The sequence below is a fragment of the Centropristis striata genome, chromosome 18, assembly GCF_030273125.1.
Source record: "Centropristis striata isolate RG_2023a ecotype Rhode Island chromosome 18, C.striata_1.0, whole genome shotgun sequence".
In the NCBI taxonomy this organism is placed as follows: Eukaryota; Metazoa; Chordata; class Actinopteri; order Perciformes; family Serranidae; genus Centropristis; species Centropristis striata.
Window position 1 is genome coordinate 3,188,503 of NC_081534.1, and position 18,998 is coordinate 3,207,500.

The following is an 18,998-nucleotide window of genomic DNA, read 5'->3' on the forward strand; positions in this document are numbered from 1 at the left end:
ACACAACGCTGCAGCGCTGCTTTCCTTTGAAGGTCGTTTGTGCATGTTTGTGTGAAAGTGTGCCAGAGTGAGACTGTGTTTGTTTGCCCATCTGACCTCTGTGAGTGTGTGTGTGAGAGAGCCAGGTAGTGTGTGCTATTGTTTGTGAAGCTTTGAATAATTTGTTTGGATTATTGTGGTGTTTCTCTGCACTTTCATAGCTTATGAACAGGGACAGCCACATTTCAAAAACAGATTCATAGAATAACTCCGAAGCAGCATGTCTGTCATGCCTTTGAGCTTTACAAATTACTTTGAAACTGCCAAGCTTAATATTTAACCGGGTTGTAAATATGCTTTTCATTACAAGATCATAAATAAATAAAAACAAGGTGTCTCAGCCAATCAAATTTTTGAGAGCAGGCACCGAGGGTGGCAGCTCCGCCTTCTAAATCTTTGTTGTCAGATTTGGCCTCGTATAAAATACATGTAAAACAAAGGGCACTCATAAAGCGTGGACTTCTGCCAATGTCTGCCCATATTTCAGAGAATAACGAAAGTGAAAAACAATGTTTTTCCCTTTTGTGATTTGGATCTGCTTCATAATCTAATAGGTTCCTTTTTAGCTCATGCTACACTCTTCACAAAGTCCTGACCAGACGTAGTAGGAGGTATTTTTTTTTTTTTGGAATACTGCGTTTCATTTAATATGTATTGGAACATACTAAATCTTTTTTTCCTTGCATACTAAATCATATGAAAGTATGGGTTTTGGCATGCACAGTTAGATTTAGTCATATTTATACTTTGAGCCAAATGCTAATCCTAGCATCCTTACAGTGACAAAGCTAGCAAGTTGATGTTTTTTACACGTTTACCATGTTCACCATCTTGGCTTTAGGTGTTAGCATGCTAAGATTTGCTTATTAGCACTAAACTCAAGTACAGCTGAGGCTGAAGGGAATGCAATTAGTTTGGCAAGTATTTGTAACAAACCAAAGTATTGTGCAAATAAATGTTTTGATCTGATTATGGCGCTAGATGAAAAGCTAAGCAATCAGCAAAGTGATTAGATTTCATGATGAGGGGAACATGTGTTTGTACAGCAAATTCCTTTCAAAATTAATCTAGTGTTCATCCAAGAGTTAAAGTCAAGTAATTTCCATTTGAAACCACAAATGTCAACTTCATGGTGGTGCTAGATGTAAAGATTCATCCTCTGGGGAGCATGAACGTCTGTGCAAAAGTTCATGACAATCCATCTAACAGTTGTTTAGATATTTCAGTCTGGACCAAATTGGTGGACTGACAGATGGATGTTGCCATCCCTAAAGCCATGGCGCCGCTAGTGTGGCTAAAGTTAGCACCATGTAAAGTGTGTAGCACATGTAAATATACTGTAGCTGAACAAATGAACCACTGCGTAATTGCTTCAATGAAACCAACACTGACACACTAATGTGTGCTAATATGTTTGTGTGTGTTTGCTAATCTCTGATTTATGGTTTAGACACAGTGTCCTTCATGCTGGAGCGCTGGTTGAAGGTAAATGATTAACTCCAGGAGTTTATGTGTGTGTCTTCCAGGTTTCAATCTGCTTCCAAGTTAAACAGATTATTTCAGAAAACAGGGACATTTTTGCCATTCTTCTTAAATGAAAACATTTCAATTGGTGAGGCTTTAGTGGGGAAATGAACATATGTCGAGGGAACGACCTGTTAAGTTTGCTTTTTCTCAAAACAAATGAAACGGAGAGAAGTCGGTGTGTTATCACATCGTGCCAAGATCCTACTGAGAGGAGATGGTACCATATGGAGGGACTGTTATATAGGTAAACAGGGAAGAAAGGGCCGTAAAATACAAAGTACCAAGTAGAAAGGAAACGGAAAGACATAAGGCGAGCTGTAGGAGGAGAGGAAATAGATGAGGAGGAGGGGAAAGGAAGGAAGGAGAGGAGGAGGTCAATTGTTAAAATACCTGATGTTCTTTGTTAGAATCAGATCAAAGTGTGTGTGCGTGTCTATATTTACCAGTGTATTTTTTGGCCTTATTAGTATACAGTACAGGCCAAAAGTTTGGACACACACCTTCTCCTTCAATGCGTTTTTCTTTATTTTCATGACTATTTACATTGTAGATTCTCACTGAAGGCATCAAAACTATGAATGAACACATATGGAATTATGTACTTAACAAAAAAAGTGTGAAATAACAGAAAACATGTCTTGTATTTTAGATTCCTCAAAGTAACCACCCTTTGCTTACTAGAATATAAGACATGTTTTCAGTTATTTCACACTTTTTTGTTAAGTACATAATTCCACATGTGTTCATTAATAGTTTTGATGAATCTACAATGTCAATAGTCATGAAAATAAAGAAAAACGCATTGAATGAGAAGGTGTATCCAAACTTTTGGCCTGTACTGTATACACAGTATGTGTGTGTGGCAGGAAGCCCGCTGTGGTATGTGGCCTCGGCCCAGCGGGAACCTTCACTGTAATACGCGGCTGATAATTCCAAATTAATTAATATCGAACATCAACTCAGTGGTGTTCAGCCTGATGTCCCTGATAACCTCACAGGGTCACTTCTTTCCAACACATCCAGTGTCAGCTGTCACTGTGGCTCAACTCTTTATCAGCCCCACTGACAGATTTACAGCCGTGTTTGGATAAGTGAGACTAAGCTGATGATTGTTGAGTAGATGGATGACAGCAGCCGTCCAGTTTGACTGACAAGGAACACAGAGACCACAGCAAGCTGTCAGCAGCTGCACCATCAGTCAGTGAAGCTGCTCGCTCCATAATAACTCTGTAATAAGCTTCAAGTGGGAGAGAAGCAGAGAGGGAATGTGCTGTGTCAGATGCAACTTCCTGTCACAACAAAGGGGACATTCAGTCAGTTAAACATCAGCAAAAAGAACACAGAACACATTTTTAGTTCTGTCATGATTTACCAACAGCTTTGCTTTATATATTAGATCTAGAGATATAGATATATAGATATAGAGACCTGTTAAGGGGTAGGACTCGATACGTTTTTTTACTTCTTCCTACTTTTTTACTTCTTCCTACTCCCTTTCGAGCTTGCAGAAAGTGTCTGTTTTCTCAATTTTTTTTTGCTTTTTTTGTTTTGTTTTTTATTTATTCATCTATTAATATTTAAACTTGTTTTTTTGTTGTTGTTTTTTTTACTTGCTTGAATGTTCGAAATAAAGACAATCAATCAATCAATCAATCAATCAATCAATCAATCAATCAATCAATCAATTAGTGGCACTTCAAGTGTTGTTATATTATATGTTATATTGTGTACAACAAATACCCTGAGGCACTGCGACGTATGTTGTTGTTGTGACTGTGTAAGATGTCTTCCATCCCCCTGTGTTATTATATTATATGTTGTTTATTTATTTTTTATATTTTTATATACGTATGTATGTGGGCATATATATAATTATTACATAATTATTATTATTTTCAATATTACTATTTTGTTCGTTATTATTATTATTATTGTTTTTTATTTATTTATTTATTTAATTAGTTATTTTATTTATTCTTGTTTATTTGTTTTCTATTGTTAGCGCTTCTTGCTTTGTTTGCCTATTTTTTTTCATTGTGTGATACATAAAAATGAGCCATGTTATATATTTTTATACATATGTCGTAGCATCTGCCCCTCATCCACATACACACACACACACACGCACACACACACACACACACACACACACGCACACATACACCTGTGATGCCTCTGTGCAAATCGTTTATCATTCATGTCTTTCTTTGTTGTTGTTCGCGCTGTATGTCTACCGTCTCTACTTGTGGTCCACATGGTGTAAGTGCCGCAATTGCTAATTACAATCAACACAAAATACAAAAATCATCCCTGGTAAGAGACAGTAACATTAGGTGCATCCCTCTGAAAAATATAAAATTAAAAGACACTGTCAACTTTCTACTAAAATAAAGTGAAATTAAATTAATTAATATTAAAAAAAAAGACTGAGCTCATAGCCACAAGGTCCGAATGCAGCTGCCCCCGCGGTGCACGACACTAAACCCCAGGGGTGCTGCGTTCAATACCCATGGTTATTCAGAGATGGCAAGTGGAATCACATTACTAATGACCTGATTAACTATGTTACATATGCAACAAATATTTAAAGCTATGGCTTCTGTAGACACAGCTCATTAAGGCATTAAAGAGGCCCCATCTGAATTAGTTTTCTGATTCTGTAAATGGCAGCTACACAGTATTCACATTCTGTATATCAGAGGTAGGAATAGTCTGCTCATTATTGAACATTTAGGGCTGTTAATGTAAATGTGACCTTTAAAACCTTTAACATACTGTAAACTGTATGGTAGCACTTTACAATAACCATCTAAGTGATGTTTATAGATGGTTTATAAACCAATTATTATTAACCATTTACAAAATTCTATACATATTTAATCTTTAAATGTTTTCAACCGATTTCTTAAAGGTATACAAATCATTTTGAAATCATTTACATACTTAATATGGTGTTTAAAATGTTATAATGAGTGTAAAGCTATTAATAAACTAATAATTATGCTTGTTTATGGTAAAGTAATCTATTTGGCATTTATAAATTATAGTTCAACATTATTACATTTTCTATTCACCATTCTAAATGGCCTATATACGGTTTATAAATGATGATTAAACATTAATAAGCTATCTGTTTATCATTCATAAATGGTCTATTTACCATCTATAAATGATGGTTATTAAAAAGTGTTACCAACTGTATTTAGTCTATGTTTAGATGAAGTCTGTGTCACACTGGGTGGCTGCTTCTCATTCAGGAGTGTTTGTGTGTGTACTACATTGAACCATATACAATTTGAATACTTTCACTTTAACAGCCTGTATGAGGTCACCCTAGCAAACAATGGTGCACTAATGTGTTGTCTAGGCCTGGCTCCAGAGCCGGCCCAAGGCATAAGCGAACTAAGCGACTGCTTAGGGCCCCGTGGCCACTAGGGGGCCCCCAAGAGCAATTCAAAAATATATATATTATTCCTCTCAGATTCCCCAAAAGGCATGTCACTATACCTATAGACAGTTAGTCAATTGGGAAAAAGTCAAGCGGAGCTGGTTGACTTATTCAAGAAGTAAAGATGTTATATGATATATATAGATATATAGATATTTCTTAGTGATTTTATTAGTTGTTGCACTTTATTGTTGTTCTTGCACTATACAATTTATTTTCGCACATTGCTGTTGCAGTTTTTTGAAGCCAAAAATAATAAACCAGAAGCCACTTTTACTAAAATATATATAATGTAGGTTTTTTATATAATGAAAATCAACCCTAGCTCACTCTTCTCTTCTTCGAGTTGAATATGCTACATTTTTACATTTTTATATTGTTTTTATATTGTTTATTATCTATTACTACATATTATATTATATATATTATATACTGTACTATTATTATTATTATATACCGTCTAGTCACTATAGCATTGTTGCCATCATATCACCAGTTTAATTATTACCATCATCTTGCCAACCATCCTGACAACTGATGTTCTTTTTTAACTTCTTAAGTGTTCTTGTTCTGTTCTGTGTTTTTTTCTATTGTTGTTTTTATTTATGCTACCTCAGTATTTTATGCTATTGTATTTTATTGTACTTGAATACCGGACTGCTGTGACAACCGAATTTCCCTTCGGGGATGAATAAAGTTATCTATCTATCTATCTGTCTGTCTGTCTGTCTGTCTGTCTGTCTGTCTGTCTGTCTGTCTGTCTGTCTGTCTGTCTGTCTGTTAGATGAAAAACCATATGTGACACCCTGGACATCATGCATTCATTAGTACTATTTATGTAATTAACTGGGCCACCCCCATAAATGTGTAAAGACATATCAGGCTGACAAATGATAATGGAAACAACACTGCTAGAGCCGCAATGATTTTATAGTAGGTGTGTGAATGATCAACTATCAATATTATTGGCAGAAATAGAGGGCCCCGAAATCTAATTCTGCTTAGGGCCCCATGAAGGCTCACCAACACTAGTGTACTGTATGCTGAGATGAGCTGGCAGTGAGAGCTGCTATTCTGAGGCCCTGCTGATGTCGTCCTCATTAGCTGACTGACTGGGAATTCAACACACTGCAGGATCGTCTGTCTGTGACTCACTGACCGTCTCGTGTGAAAAGCTATCTCTTTCTTGCCGTGCCTGTGCAAGATGAATCTAAATCTCAGCAAAGAATAACACAATTGATTATCAAACAAGCTGAGATTTATAATCCAGATATGTTTTTATGAGAGGTGCTGCTGGTGTGAGGCTTCTAGCATGATATCACTGTTAAACAAGGTGCGAAGTGCAGAGCTATAAGTAAAGATCAATAACTTCTTTATTGGGGTGGGGGGCATGTCAGACAGGCTTTTGACACGTGTTGGAACAATTTTGCCAGCTGACCTCCAGATTTTATGAGTCTGTCATTACGGCTGGGCGATATATCGATATAAAAGATATATCGATATGTATTTAAATGTGATATGGAAATAGACCATATTGCATATATCTATACGTATACACTACTGGTCAAAAGTTTTAGAACACACCAACTTTTCCAGAATTTAATTGAAAATGATGCAGTTTAATGTCTGTGTTTAAAATAATTTAAAATTCTTTATTGAGCATGATAGTGTTTTGAAAGTTTAAAAAAAGATTAAAAATCACATTTTATGTTGGACTAAAGGACTAAAAAAGACACAAAATGACAAAAAAAGACACAAAATGACAAAAAAAGACACAAAATGACAAAAAAAGACACAAAATGACTTACAAAGACATAAAAAGAATTCAAAAATGGACAAAATAGCCCAAGACTCCATAGAGTTAAGTTGTTAACCCATTTCTTGTTCCCTGAAGAAGGCCTACTTATTTATATTATTTTTCAGTTTTGGTTAAGCTTACCTTTTTTTATTTACCTCTGGCAGTTCACCACTTACCTTTGTACCCTTTCAAGCTGTTCATTTGACTTGAACTGCTTGAATTTCACAAAAAAACTGGAAAAATTGGGGTGTTCTAAAACTTTTGACCGGTAGTGTAGTTCAATTTTATTTTCTTTCTTTATATATAAATGCTACCCTTACTAGGGTTTGTCATATTTAGTTCTTTTGTAATTTTTGTAATGTTCATTATTCGTTTCTCATATAAATATATTTATTTCAGAAAAAGATTGGCTTATTTTATTTCATAGGCTATTAGGTTATTTTTTTTCATTTAAATGTGCACCCACACAGCTTTGATTTTTAAATAAAGGTTCTCCTGTTGTTATACTGTATTTATGTTCACTTAAATAAAACGTTTCAATAAAACTACTTGTGACATGTCATATTTGACTTGACATTTGCTCTCACTTTGCAAAAAAAATATCAGGATATATATCGTATATCAATATTCAGCCTAAATATATCGGGATATGACTTTTGGTCCATATCGCCCAGCCCTAACTATCAGACATGTCTCTCTCTCCACCTGTCTGTCTTTATTATAGCCGCAGAGGCCACTACACTGTTCAGCAGAACCAGAACACACACCATGGAGACAGACAGGGGCCCTCCAGTACCACCAGCACTACAAAAACCACCAGCACTGACCCTCTGCCGCCGCAACTAGCTTGCCCCAGGTCTCAGCCCTCCTCCAGCCCAAAGCCAGGCTCCAGTCCCAGACACAGCCCCGTCTCCAGGTCCAGACCACGGCCACCATGTCAGCGCTGCAACTCTCAGGTACTGAGATGTGATACATCTGTGTCATTTGGTTGCAGATTTCCTTAAAATGCAACTGTGGGATTCTCGTTTCGGGGGGAAAGAGATCACAGAGTGTTTCTGCACTGTGTTAAGTTGTCATTGAAACTGATTTTTTGCGCCTCAAAAAGTTAGACACTGCAAAGAAGGTGTGTCTAAAAACCAGATAAAAACACTAAATCTGAGGGAAATGATCTTGCTGCATGGACAGATCATTTCACTTGACAAGATTTCTTAAATTAAGATTATTAAATCTAGAAATAAGCATGTTGGACGCTTAGAAATTAACTCTTAAAACAATATAAATTAAAGGTGCAAGCAGCGATGAACTGGCCCGAGCAGAGTGACCTGATAATTATTTGGTTCTTACCGAGATAAAAAAAAACCTTTAGATTTAGAAGTGTTAGATAATCTATCTTGTTTTAAGAGTTAATTTCTTATTCTAAGTGTTCAACATGCTTATTTCTAGATTTAACAATATTCATTTGAGAAATCAAGTGAAATTATCTATCCATGCAGCAAGATAATTTCCCTCAGATTCAGTGTTTTTATCTTGTTTTTAGACACACCTTTTTTTGCAGTGCACTGCTGCTGTATATAATTTTAAATAAACAACAACAAAATAGCACCAAGAAAATTGTTTCAACATTCAACATTCAGACAACAATGCAAAAATATTTTCTGTTTCTGCATCATTAAACCTTCAAACAAATAATATTAATGCACATAGATGATCTATAGTTAATCATAGATTTCATGGCTTTATTGTTAGCCTTCCAAAAACAAAAATTCTAATAGGGTATGGAGCTAAAATCGGGACAGTAACTCTTGGTGAGGAATATACAATTTGACATAGAGAAAGGTACCATTTGCACTGAAATAAATTCCACTAAAATTACTTATTATAATTATTTTATTTTCTTAGTATGCAGATTATATGTATGTTGTACTATCCTTGCAACCTCCCCTCTACACCAAAACAGTGACAGAAATTTGAAAATTAACAATAAAATCAGATTGACACGGAAAAAACTGTGACAGAAAGAAAGAAAAAAAAATCAGACGATTGTCATTAAAAAACACCAGAATGCAAAAAATATCAGAAAATATTTTTTTATTGCCTGTTTTATTCTCATTGGATCTTTTCAGTGACAAATTGTCCTTTTTCCAATACCAGATTTTCCTTTTAGTGCCGATTAGTCCTGCTGTTCTAGCTCCCCGGTATGTTGCCTATCAGCCTCGTATTGTTGTTGCCTTTTACTCTACACCAGGGGTGTCAAACTCTGGCCCGCGGGCCAAATTTGGCCCGCAGTGTAATTTTATTTGGCCCGCGAGGCAATACCAAATTATTATATTATTATTATACTATAAAAGCTGACCCGCCGGTATTATACGGCGCATTTACCGCTAATACTAGATTTATTATTGTTATTTTATTTTTAAATGTATTAACCTGTTGAAAAACTTTATTTTGATATTTAAATCAGAAGGATCCAAATAGAAAAGAGGCATACGATTTTTGTTTAATTTTTATTTAATAAATTAATGACACTGATGTGTTTTTTTTTTTAATTTGATTTTGCATGTCTGGACTATTTAGTTATATATTGTATGTTTATAAGCGTTGCTGGTTCCATATTTAATGTTAAAGCAAAACATGTTTGGTATATATTAAAAGGTTTATTTGTTCAATGTTGGCCCGCGATTTTATTCAAGTTTTAGATTTTGGCCCATTGTGTATTTGAGTTTGACACCCCTGCTCTACACTGTTAGTAAGGGGAGAAATTAACAGGCAACAACCTTTTCGACTGTTGTACTAACTCAGGGTAAGAATGTCTGCTATAAATGTCTAAATCTGCAATCTGTTAAACTATTAAAACTTTACAGGGGGTTTGGTTGGCAGCCTTACAATTGTTGTCCCTCATAGGTTGTCAGTGATTTACAGCTGTGCTTTCAGTCTCACTGTGAGAATGAATGTTGGCTCAATAACAGCATGGAGACTCACTTATAACCAAACAAATTAAAATAGATGAAATGCCTTTTTTGGGAAAGCGAGAGAGAAATATGCTCTGATGTCTGTTTAAATTCCAGGTGGTTTCTGAGAAATATGTGGGTGTGTTTGGTATTTGTATGTCTGAGAGAAGCTGCACGGACAGTTACGGACAAGTTTGTGTTTTTTTGTTTTTCTGTGCTTCATATCTGATCAACAGAAGCTATGGTTCAGGACAGAAACCAGATATGAAACACCAATGGGAAGTTGAAACTAAAATCCTCTTTGGTATATATTGGTGCATCTTCACATTTCTGGCAGGACTCTCTGGACGAGCTGGAGATGGACGACTACTGGAAGGAGGTGGAGCATATCAGCCGGTCGGGAGGAGAAGCGGGGAGGGGGGAAGGTGGAGGAGAAGGGGAAGTGCAAGAGGAGGAGCAGCAGAAAATTCCTGAGGGTAGGATACACTGTGTCCATGGATAGACCTGAAACAGACATAAATTACCCTTTTTCTTTCATCTGCTACTGTACACATTTCGTGTTTTTATTCTTGATTCAGAACATTCTACAGGGTTCATACGGGTGCTTGAAAAGCTTGAATTTTAATGTTTTAATGTATTTTCAAGGTTTAAAAAGTGCTTGGATTTTGGATAAAGTGCTTGTAAATGCTTGTAATTCTTACTGTATTTCTCTTGCAATCTGACTATATCCATCTATAGACTATAGATAATCACATGTTCAATGTATAAAATAACGAGTAGCCTATCTGAAATTAAGACGTTTCCTCCTAAAAGTGTAATACCATCACTGTTGGTATGGTTCAGTGAAATCTCCCCCTTTTAGTATGTAAGTACTCATCTAAAACTTGCAATTTACAACAGGTGTAATATACTGAAAAAGCTTGAAAATTTACCTTGAAAGTCCTTGAAAAATGCTTGAATTTGACCACTGCTAAAGTGTACGAACCCTGATTCTACTTACAGTGGTTGCAGAGTTTGATGACATGCTAGTTTGGGCATGTTTTGGCTCCAGACATGGATGGGTTATTATATAATGGGCCCCTCGGCACAGACTTGTAAAAGGCTGCCTCTTCCTATATATAAGAACCAACATATGAGACTACCTCACATGTTTTGAAGTAGAATGATCTGGAAAGCCTGGTGTGCAAGAGTGTATTCAGATCCTTTATTTAAGTTCTAATACCACACTGTAAAGTGTTACAAGTCATGCATGGAAATGTTAGTAAATTGAAAGTGTAATCAGGAAAATGTACATAGAATATTAAATGTAAAAGTACCCCATGCAGTGCCTGTTTCACTGTTTCTGCAACTACTTTAAGGAATCTTTTCATTATTGATTAATCTGTTATTTTAACCATTAACTGTAACTTTAAAATTGTAAAAATAGTAAGACATACCATCACAAACGCGCAGAGCCAAAATTAACACCTCACAATGTTTGTTTTGTCCAACCAGCAGTACAAACCTCAAACTTATTTTTAAAAAATACATTAAAATGATTCAAACAATCCTAAAAAAACACAAATACTCACATCTTTATATGTCAAAAATATTTAAACTATGATCAAAAAAGTTGCTCTTACAGTCAGTCTCTCTGTATGGTTTCTGTGCAAGAATCTTATTTTGTAAAGTAACTAAAGCTGTAAAATACATGTGACAGAGTAAAAAGTATGACACTTCCCTCTGTGATGTAGCAGAGTAGAAGTAGAAAGTGACATGAAAAGAAAAGACCAGAGTCCAACTTATCGATCAGTCAGTCCACAGAAGAATAATTGCCAAATATTTTAATAAACGATTTATTGTAAAGGTGATTGTTCATGCAAAATGGCAGAAAATGCTGTTTTCAGCCTGGCAGATTTCCTCAAAATGTTTTCTCTGTTCTATATCATATTAACCAGAACACCTTGGGGGTTTTGGATTACAAAACAAGCTATTTAAAGACACTGGACTTCGAGAAACTAGGATGGACATCTTTCACAATTTTTGTGACATTTTATTGACCAAACCATTATTAGAGATTATTAATGAAAATAATCCTTATTTGCTGCCTTAGAAGAGACTCAAGTAAAGTACAGGTACCTCAGAATTGTACTTAAATACAGAACTTGAGTAGCTGAACTAAATTACATTCCCCCACTGATGTTATGAAATGTAAATGCTATCTGTTTATCAAAAAGTCTGCATGCTCAGACTGGTGCTGACCAGCTCTGCATGAGGAATGTACCTCTCGTGTGTATTTAGGTGAGTCTTATTTAGTCTGTTTATAAAGACTATTGTTCTCTGGAGCGTTCTCTAGAGCAAACACACACTTCCTGTATAATATGTGTGTCCTGCTCTTATTAAGGGTGTTTCCACTACAGCCCAATACCCGGAATGAGGTGGTTCTCATTCGCCGAAACGCCCCTAATTTAAATATGAACCGTCTGGAGCGGACTTTTGACGGGACTTTTTTCAGGACTTTCTTCGGGCCTGTCAAAGAGCAGGGCTGTTTTCCCCTGAAAAAAGCCTGGTTGCTGATTGGATAGATCGCTTAGCAGGATGTGACGTAGCACTCGACTCCACAACAACACACGTCATTTGTGAAAGCCAGCAAAACAGCGTTGCCAACTTAGCGGTTTTGTCACTATATTTAGCAATTTTGTCGCTATATTTAGCGACTTTTCAGCCTCCCTTAGCAACTGTTTTTCAAAAAAGCCACTGGTGACAAATCCAGCGACTCTTTCTGGTCTTTTTGGAGACTTTTAGAGACTGCAGGAGCCGGCGGCTTGTTAAGAGGAATAAGAATGAGTCGAAGCGGCACGTTCCTCCTGCAGCAGTCTCTCCCAGCTGCAGTCACAGAGCAGGCTAACAGTTAGCTCTGTAGCAGTACAGTGTGTATGTGCTAACAGGCTAACAGTTAGCTCTGTAGCAGTACAGTGTGTATGTGCTGCTGCTGCAGGAGGTGTTGACTTAGCGATCTCTGTTTGTTTACAACAAGCACCGGACACTCTGTGCACAGTTAGAGATGCCAGTTAATTCATGATCACTATGTCTATGATGAGCAGAGACGCTGTGCATAATTAGCCATGTCGCTTTGTTTATGATCAGCTGCTGACTTTGTGCACAGTTAGCGACAGCGGCCACAGTTGCGTCTCCCGTGTTTAATCCGTCGCGATCATGGAAAACCATAAATCACCTCCGGAGTCTCGTAAATCCCTCTGGGGACCTTTTCGTAATCGAGACACGTAGAGTGAGAGGACTTTTAAGAGGGCGTGGCCAGAGACTTTCCCGGCTTTTGTGGTTACATGTCTCCCTTTCCTGCACCTGTAGAAGTGTCTTACATCATTTTTTTTTTTGCTCCCTTCCTTAATTTTAGGTTATGAAATTGTGATAGTGATGTAGCATTACAGGAACCAAACAAAACATTCATCTTCCTCTGAATTTCTCTTTCAGAAGGCGAACAGGAGGAGGCGTGGCTTACCGAGGCGGGGCTAGCACGGCTGTTTGATGATTCACTAGCAGCTGACCAGGATCAGGTATCAGTCTGTCTCTTATTTAAGCAGTTAGTCCATATTAAGTCATAGTTTATCAGTGTGGTATTTGCAGTTCACATCTTTCAGTGAGAATAAACTACCGTTTACTTACACCATGCTGTGGAGCCTGAGTCAGAACGTGTTGAGCAGAAAAGACGCACTGACTGAAGGAGGCTTTAGATGGGTGGAGAGACTTACAGTATGGATGATGATTACTGATGATGAGTGTGATTGATTGACAGGAAGAAGACCACGCCGTGTTCCTGTCCACGCTGACCAGATCTCAGGCGGCAGCTGTAGAACGGCGTGTGACATCACTACAGCAGACGCTGTTACGGCGACGCAACCGGCAACACGTTCCTGACGTTAGAGATATATTCAGACCTCCTAAGAAGGTTAGGAGACGCACACACATACACATGAACACAAACTCATTATACTGTATCAACATGAAAGAATATGTCAACAGAAAACTGACATTTATAAGTGTTCAGTTGATTTGCTTCATTAGCTGTAAAATGTGATGCTGGTTATAACTAATACATCACACAAACCTCTTTAATCAAACATTTTAATATTTGTAACTCAAAATTAAGTCTGCATTAAAGAGTTTAAAGCTTATTGGCTTTCTCACTGAGAATATGTAAGAGGCAACATGATCTCACAGAAATCCGTGAAACTGACACGGATTTCGCTACAATGCAAGTTAATGACAGTCATATCCCGTGGCTATTCCAACATACAAAGTGATTATGTACATTCACTGAGTGAATATTTAGAAAATAAAACATATATTTCTCGCTACAAATGTGATCAAAATCCATTTTTATGCAGAAACTAAGTCAAAATATTGATTTTTCACTAAAAATGAGAGAACTGTCCGCCATGTTTTTTGTTCTGACCGCTGGGACCTTGAAAGTCACGTGACTTGGAACAAACCAATAGCCACGGGATATGACTGTCATTAACTTGCATTGTAGCGAAATCCGTGTCAGTTTCACGGAAATTTGAGCGATTCCGTGGCTATTCCACGGATTTTGAGTTAAGCGAAATCCATGGCTATTTCACGGATTTCTGTGAGACCAGGTTGGTAAGAGGATAGACGCCACTTTTGTGCAAAATATCAAGCGAGAGAAGTGTGCTGTTAGCTTAGCTTACAGTATGTGCTGGACCATTATTTGGTCAGGTGTAGTAACTTCCTTGACTCTTGTCGTCTCCTAAAGGATACCAGGACACTAATGGAGACTCCAGGCCCCTGTTAGCCCGATCCAAAATTTTAACAGCATATAGCAAGCAAAATATTAAACTTAACACTTCCTCTTTCCAGATAATTCTCTAGCTTTTCTGTGGACACTATAATTTAATTTGTCAACACAAGACTTCTATTCATTCTAGTATTGATGTCCATTATCAAAGACAAACTGAACGTAGAGAGCAGTAGCAGCGCAGCAGCAGCAACTCTGTCCGTGTTGACACCACCACATGTGCGGTTCATTGACGTAGCAATCATGCACATGTTGGATAATTGACAAAACAAAGAACTTGACACTGTTTTTTTACCTGATGATCTGTTCCCCCTTTGTTGGCATGAATGGAATATTCCACCGCAACACAAAGGACATTTCCTTCTTCTTTTACCACAAAGGAAGTGGTCACAGCTTTGCTTGCCTCGTGTCTGATGATACTTCTCCAGTCTGGTGGTAATCTGTAACTAATTACCAAGCAGTTTTTTACACCACCAAATCTCACTCCATTATTGAAAAATCAAGTCCCTTCTATACTCTGGCCTGACCTGATTCATATTCAGTATAAGGACTGTATATGTATATACACTACTGGTCAAAAGTTTTAGAACACCACAATTTTTCAATTTTTTTATTGAAATTCAAGCAGTTCAAGTCCAATGAACAGCTAGGAAGGGTACAAAGGTAAGTGGTGAACTGCCAGGGGTAAATAAAAAAAGGTAAGGTTAACCAAAACTGAAAATGAATGTACATTTCAGAATTATACAAAAAGGCCTTTTAAAGGGAACAAGAAATGGGTTACAAACTTAAAGCAGTTCTGCAAAAATGGAGGTTGATCAAGCCTTGAAAGTTGCCAAGTTGCTACCAATTCCTACAGATGTCCCAACTTTTCTTGATCACTTACAACCTACAAGTTGCTCCACATTTAAGGGAACTTCTGCAACAGAGTTGGGAAGAACTTTCTGAAGAATATTTGATTTCCATTGTAGAGAGAAAGCCACGAGTGTGTTCAGCTGTTCTATCTGTTAAGGTGCTACTTCAATGAGTCAAAAGTTTAGAATACATTTTCCTTTCTAAATTGATTCTACGATTTTTTTTTTACTTCAATTATTTGTTATATGCATTAATTTCAGAGTACACTGAGACATTAAACTGCATCATTTTCAATCAAATTCTGGAAAAGTTGGAGTGTTCTAAAACTTTTGACCAGTAGTGTATGTATTGATTTTTGTAGATTTAAAAATACCACTGCGACTCCAAACTAATCCAGTCAGCAGAATATCCGAGAGTCTTGCACATTTTTTTCACTTGCACACATAGTTTGTCCACTAATTAACAGACAAGATAATGTGTAACGTGAAAAAATGTAACAAGGAGGGGGAGCTCCGTATGAATATGTTACTGAGTGAACATTACACTTTGTGCTGTATACTTATGTGTCTCTGTGCTGTGCTGCAGGATGAGGAGCCTAGTAAACTCAAAGAGGGAACTGAAAATGGACAAAAAGATATCACTTCAGCTGGTGGGTGCAACGTTATCACACACACACACACACACACACACACACACACACACACACACACACACGGACAGTATGAGTCACCATGGAGAATGATAAACTGAGGCTCAAACAAACTTCTGCCCAGCAACTCACACACACATGTTGGAAATAATAGAATATAGAAGATTACATATAATACAGTGTGATATAATAAAAAACAATGGAAAACTATGCAACATAACTACATTTACTGATATGAACATACACTTCCGATACTGTACATCACCCTAAAATGGGTGGAAAAGTCAAGTAAATTGTGTTTATCAATAGAGAAGTTATAGCGACAGAAAAAGAAGCAGGCCTCTCTTTCTTCCTCTTTGTGCCACAGTGACTTAAACACTGGGCCATTAAATACAGAAAACACATTTAATTGTCTGTCCCTGTGTATATACAACTGTACTTTGCCTACATAAACACATTTTACTTCACTGCTTGTGTGGTCACATCTTCTATTTCTTTTTTTTGTGTGTGTCTCAGCAGAAACCGAGACGGAACTGAACGTTGAAGTGGCGTTTTCAGAGCAGGCGCTCTCTTACAGAGACAACCACCAAAGGTTAAAGGTCAACACCAGCCCGAACTCACCTGACGACAAACTACCGGTGAGTCACGCACACAAATACACAAAGGCTTTGTACACATTCACTACCTCGGCTGTGATTTTCTTTGCAGGGAATTATCTGCAGTGATTTAATGCATCAGCATGCAGTCATATAAAGTGCCACTGTTATTGCTCTCATGCTGTCAGCATTTTTAGTGCAAGGTTATTTAGAGCTTGTATTGATAACTTATTCATTGTTTTTGGGTCAATGATTTCCAGATATAGCAGAGACAAGTTTGACAGTCATTCACGATATAGGCTTGTTTGTTTTACTGCTCACTGTGCTACTAGTAGGTGTGACAAAAATGCCATTGTTGCAATGTAATCAGAGAAATTCTTAAAATTTGATATTAGTCATGGGCAGATTTTGAGACAACGGGCCCCACCAACTCTCTTACGCAGTAGCAAGAAAAAGACTTTCTTCATTTTAAGCTGCTTTTTGTCATTGTTTTGTGTGTCCTTGTAGTCTTTTTTAGTGTCTTTGTAGTTGATCGTGTCTCTATAAAGTCAGTTTGTGTCTTTCTGTATTTTTTAAAACTATTTTCATATCCATTGTGAGTCTTGTTGTGGTCTCTTTGTAGTTGTTTTATGTTTCTTTGGGGTCCTTTTGAGTCTCTCCCTGGTTGGTATGTGGATTTTTAATGTAATTTTGTAGATGATGGCCAGGGGGGCCCCTTAGACATTGGGCCTCTGCCAAGTAGGCCCGCTCAGTAATCCATCCATGATCTTAGCTGGCCTGACATTGTTTGTCCTGCTGTTTTTCAACCAGAAAAGTATGTACCATTTGACCACACGTTTAACATTATGCTCTATAGTGGATCTACATGGCAGCATATGTAAGTTATAGTCTAATTAGATGGTTTACTTGCCTTGTTTTGTCCTATAATGTATCAAAAACAGCATATAAATCAGATAATTAACTGTAAAATACAATAGAATATATAATAGAATATCGTATGTATAGTTAGTGGTGTTTTTACATGATGGTTAGGCTGTCTTCAAACATACATTATGCCATACTGGTTGTGTTTCATTCACTATCAACAAAAGTTTGAGCAGTTTGAGTGCTGGTCTGTAGTGCCATCTAGTGGTTGATGTTAGTATTACCCTCATATGCAATTCAGTATGACAGCTCACATTCAGCATTTAATATGAAAGTAAATATGGTCAGAAATTAATATAGCTCTGTGTTTACTTTGAGGGTTTTCTTCTACAGTCAGTGAAATCATTCTGTCTCCTATTCTATTTGTTTTTCCTCTCTAGAACTTTAAGCTGCTCCGAGATAAAACAGGTCAGACCAGAATAGGAGATCTGTCTTCCCTGGATATGAAAAAGGTAAGTAAGGAAAATGCTTGAGGACACAATATAATCTGTGCTTGCATGTATGTTTATTTTATGATTCTTGCATTAAATACATTTCCTTTAAAGTAGATGAGCTTCTCGAGTTGTTTCTAAAACCACTTAGTGTTGAATATCTGCCTTATATAATTCTTTATATATATTTTTGCTTGTTTGTAATGTTTTGTCAGGTGCGCAGACTGGTGCTTGTGGAGTCGACTGCTCTGTTTGACACTGCTGGGATAGACCTGAAGGCACACAAAGCTGTCAAAGTTAAGACTAAAGGTAACCACAAGCACAAACACTCACTATATTAGGCAGACATACACAAATGGGAAAGCCCTGAAGGTAAACATGCTTTCTCATCACACACAAAAATGACACACTCAGACATGCACAAAAACTAAACTGAAAAAGTAAAAACAACACATAAGAGCATTAACGCACAAACAAAGTGGGATATGTGCAAACACAAAATCATTAGAAATAACTCCTGGTAATTATGTACAGTAACATACTGTACAAAATATTTCCGTTTTACTAAATATTTGTGCTTGTTTGTGTGCAGAAAGTGGTGTGTTTGGTGTTCCACTTGCCACTTTATTGGAGCAGGACCAGAGGAGGGTTCCTGGGACCAAAGTGCCAATTATACTGCAGAGAGTGAGTCTGAGACATGGACGGTTCATCATTATAGGAAACCTTATGACAATAATTAATCAAACAACATCAGTTAATCAATGCAACTTTCTGTATTTCACATATGAAACTCACAATTTACTTTCCACACACTGCAACCTTTAGTATATGGGACTGGTGTTTCACTGTGGTTATTAGTAATTCCAATTATCTTTTCTGCTTGTGCTTTTTCCCCTTTATATCTCTTTTATTCCTAGCTTATTAATCATATTGAGGAGGAAGGATTAAACACAGAAGGGCTGCTGCGGAT

At 37.0% G+C, this 18,998-nt stretch overlaps 1 protein-coding gene across 1 annotated transcript in view; it reads left to right on the top strand.

Annotated features, from left to right (window-relative positions):
* arhgap18 (Rho GTPase activating protein 18) overlaps positions 1 to 18,998 on the top strand; it is a 33,372-nt gene that overhangs the window by 5,313 nt on the left and 9,061 nt on the right. The window contains exons 2-11 of the mRNA XM_059357234.1: positions 7,537 to 7,768; positions 10,098 to 10,236; positions 13,232 to 13,314; positions 13,554 to 13,706; positions 16,014 to 16,077; positions 16,597 to 16,715; positions 17,978 to 18,049; positions 18,244 to 18,337; positions 18,621 to 18,712; positions 18,946 to 18,998. The exon at positions 18,946 to 18,998 is cut by the window's right edge and continues 25 nt beyond it. Coding sequence (XP_059213217.1) covers positions 7,537 to 7,768; positions 10,098 to 10,236; positions 13,232 to 13,314; positions 13,554 to 13,706; positions 16,014 to 16,077; positions 16,597 to 16,715; positions 17,978 to 18,049; positions 18,244 to 18,337; positions 18,621 to 18,712; positions 18,946 to 18,998 — 1,101 coding nt within the window. The remainder of the gene's footprint in view (positions 1 to 7,536; positions 7,769 to 10,097; positions 10,237 to 13,231; positions 13,315 to 13,553; positions 13,707 to 16,013; positions 16,078 to 16,596; positions 16,716 to 17,977; positions 18,050 to 18,243; positions 18,338 to 18,620; positions 18,713 to 18,945) is intronic.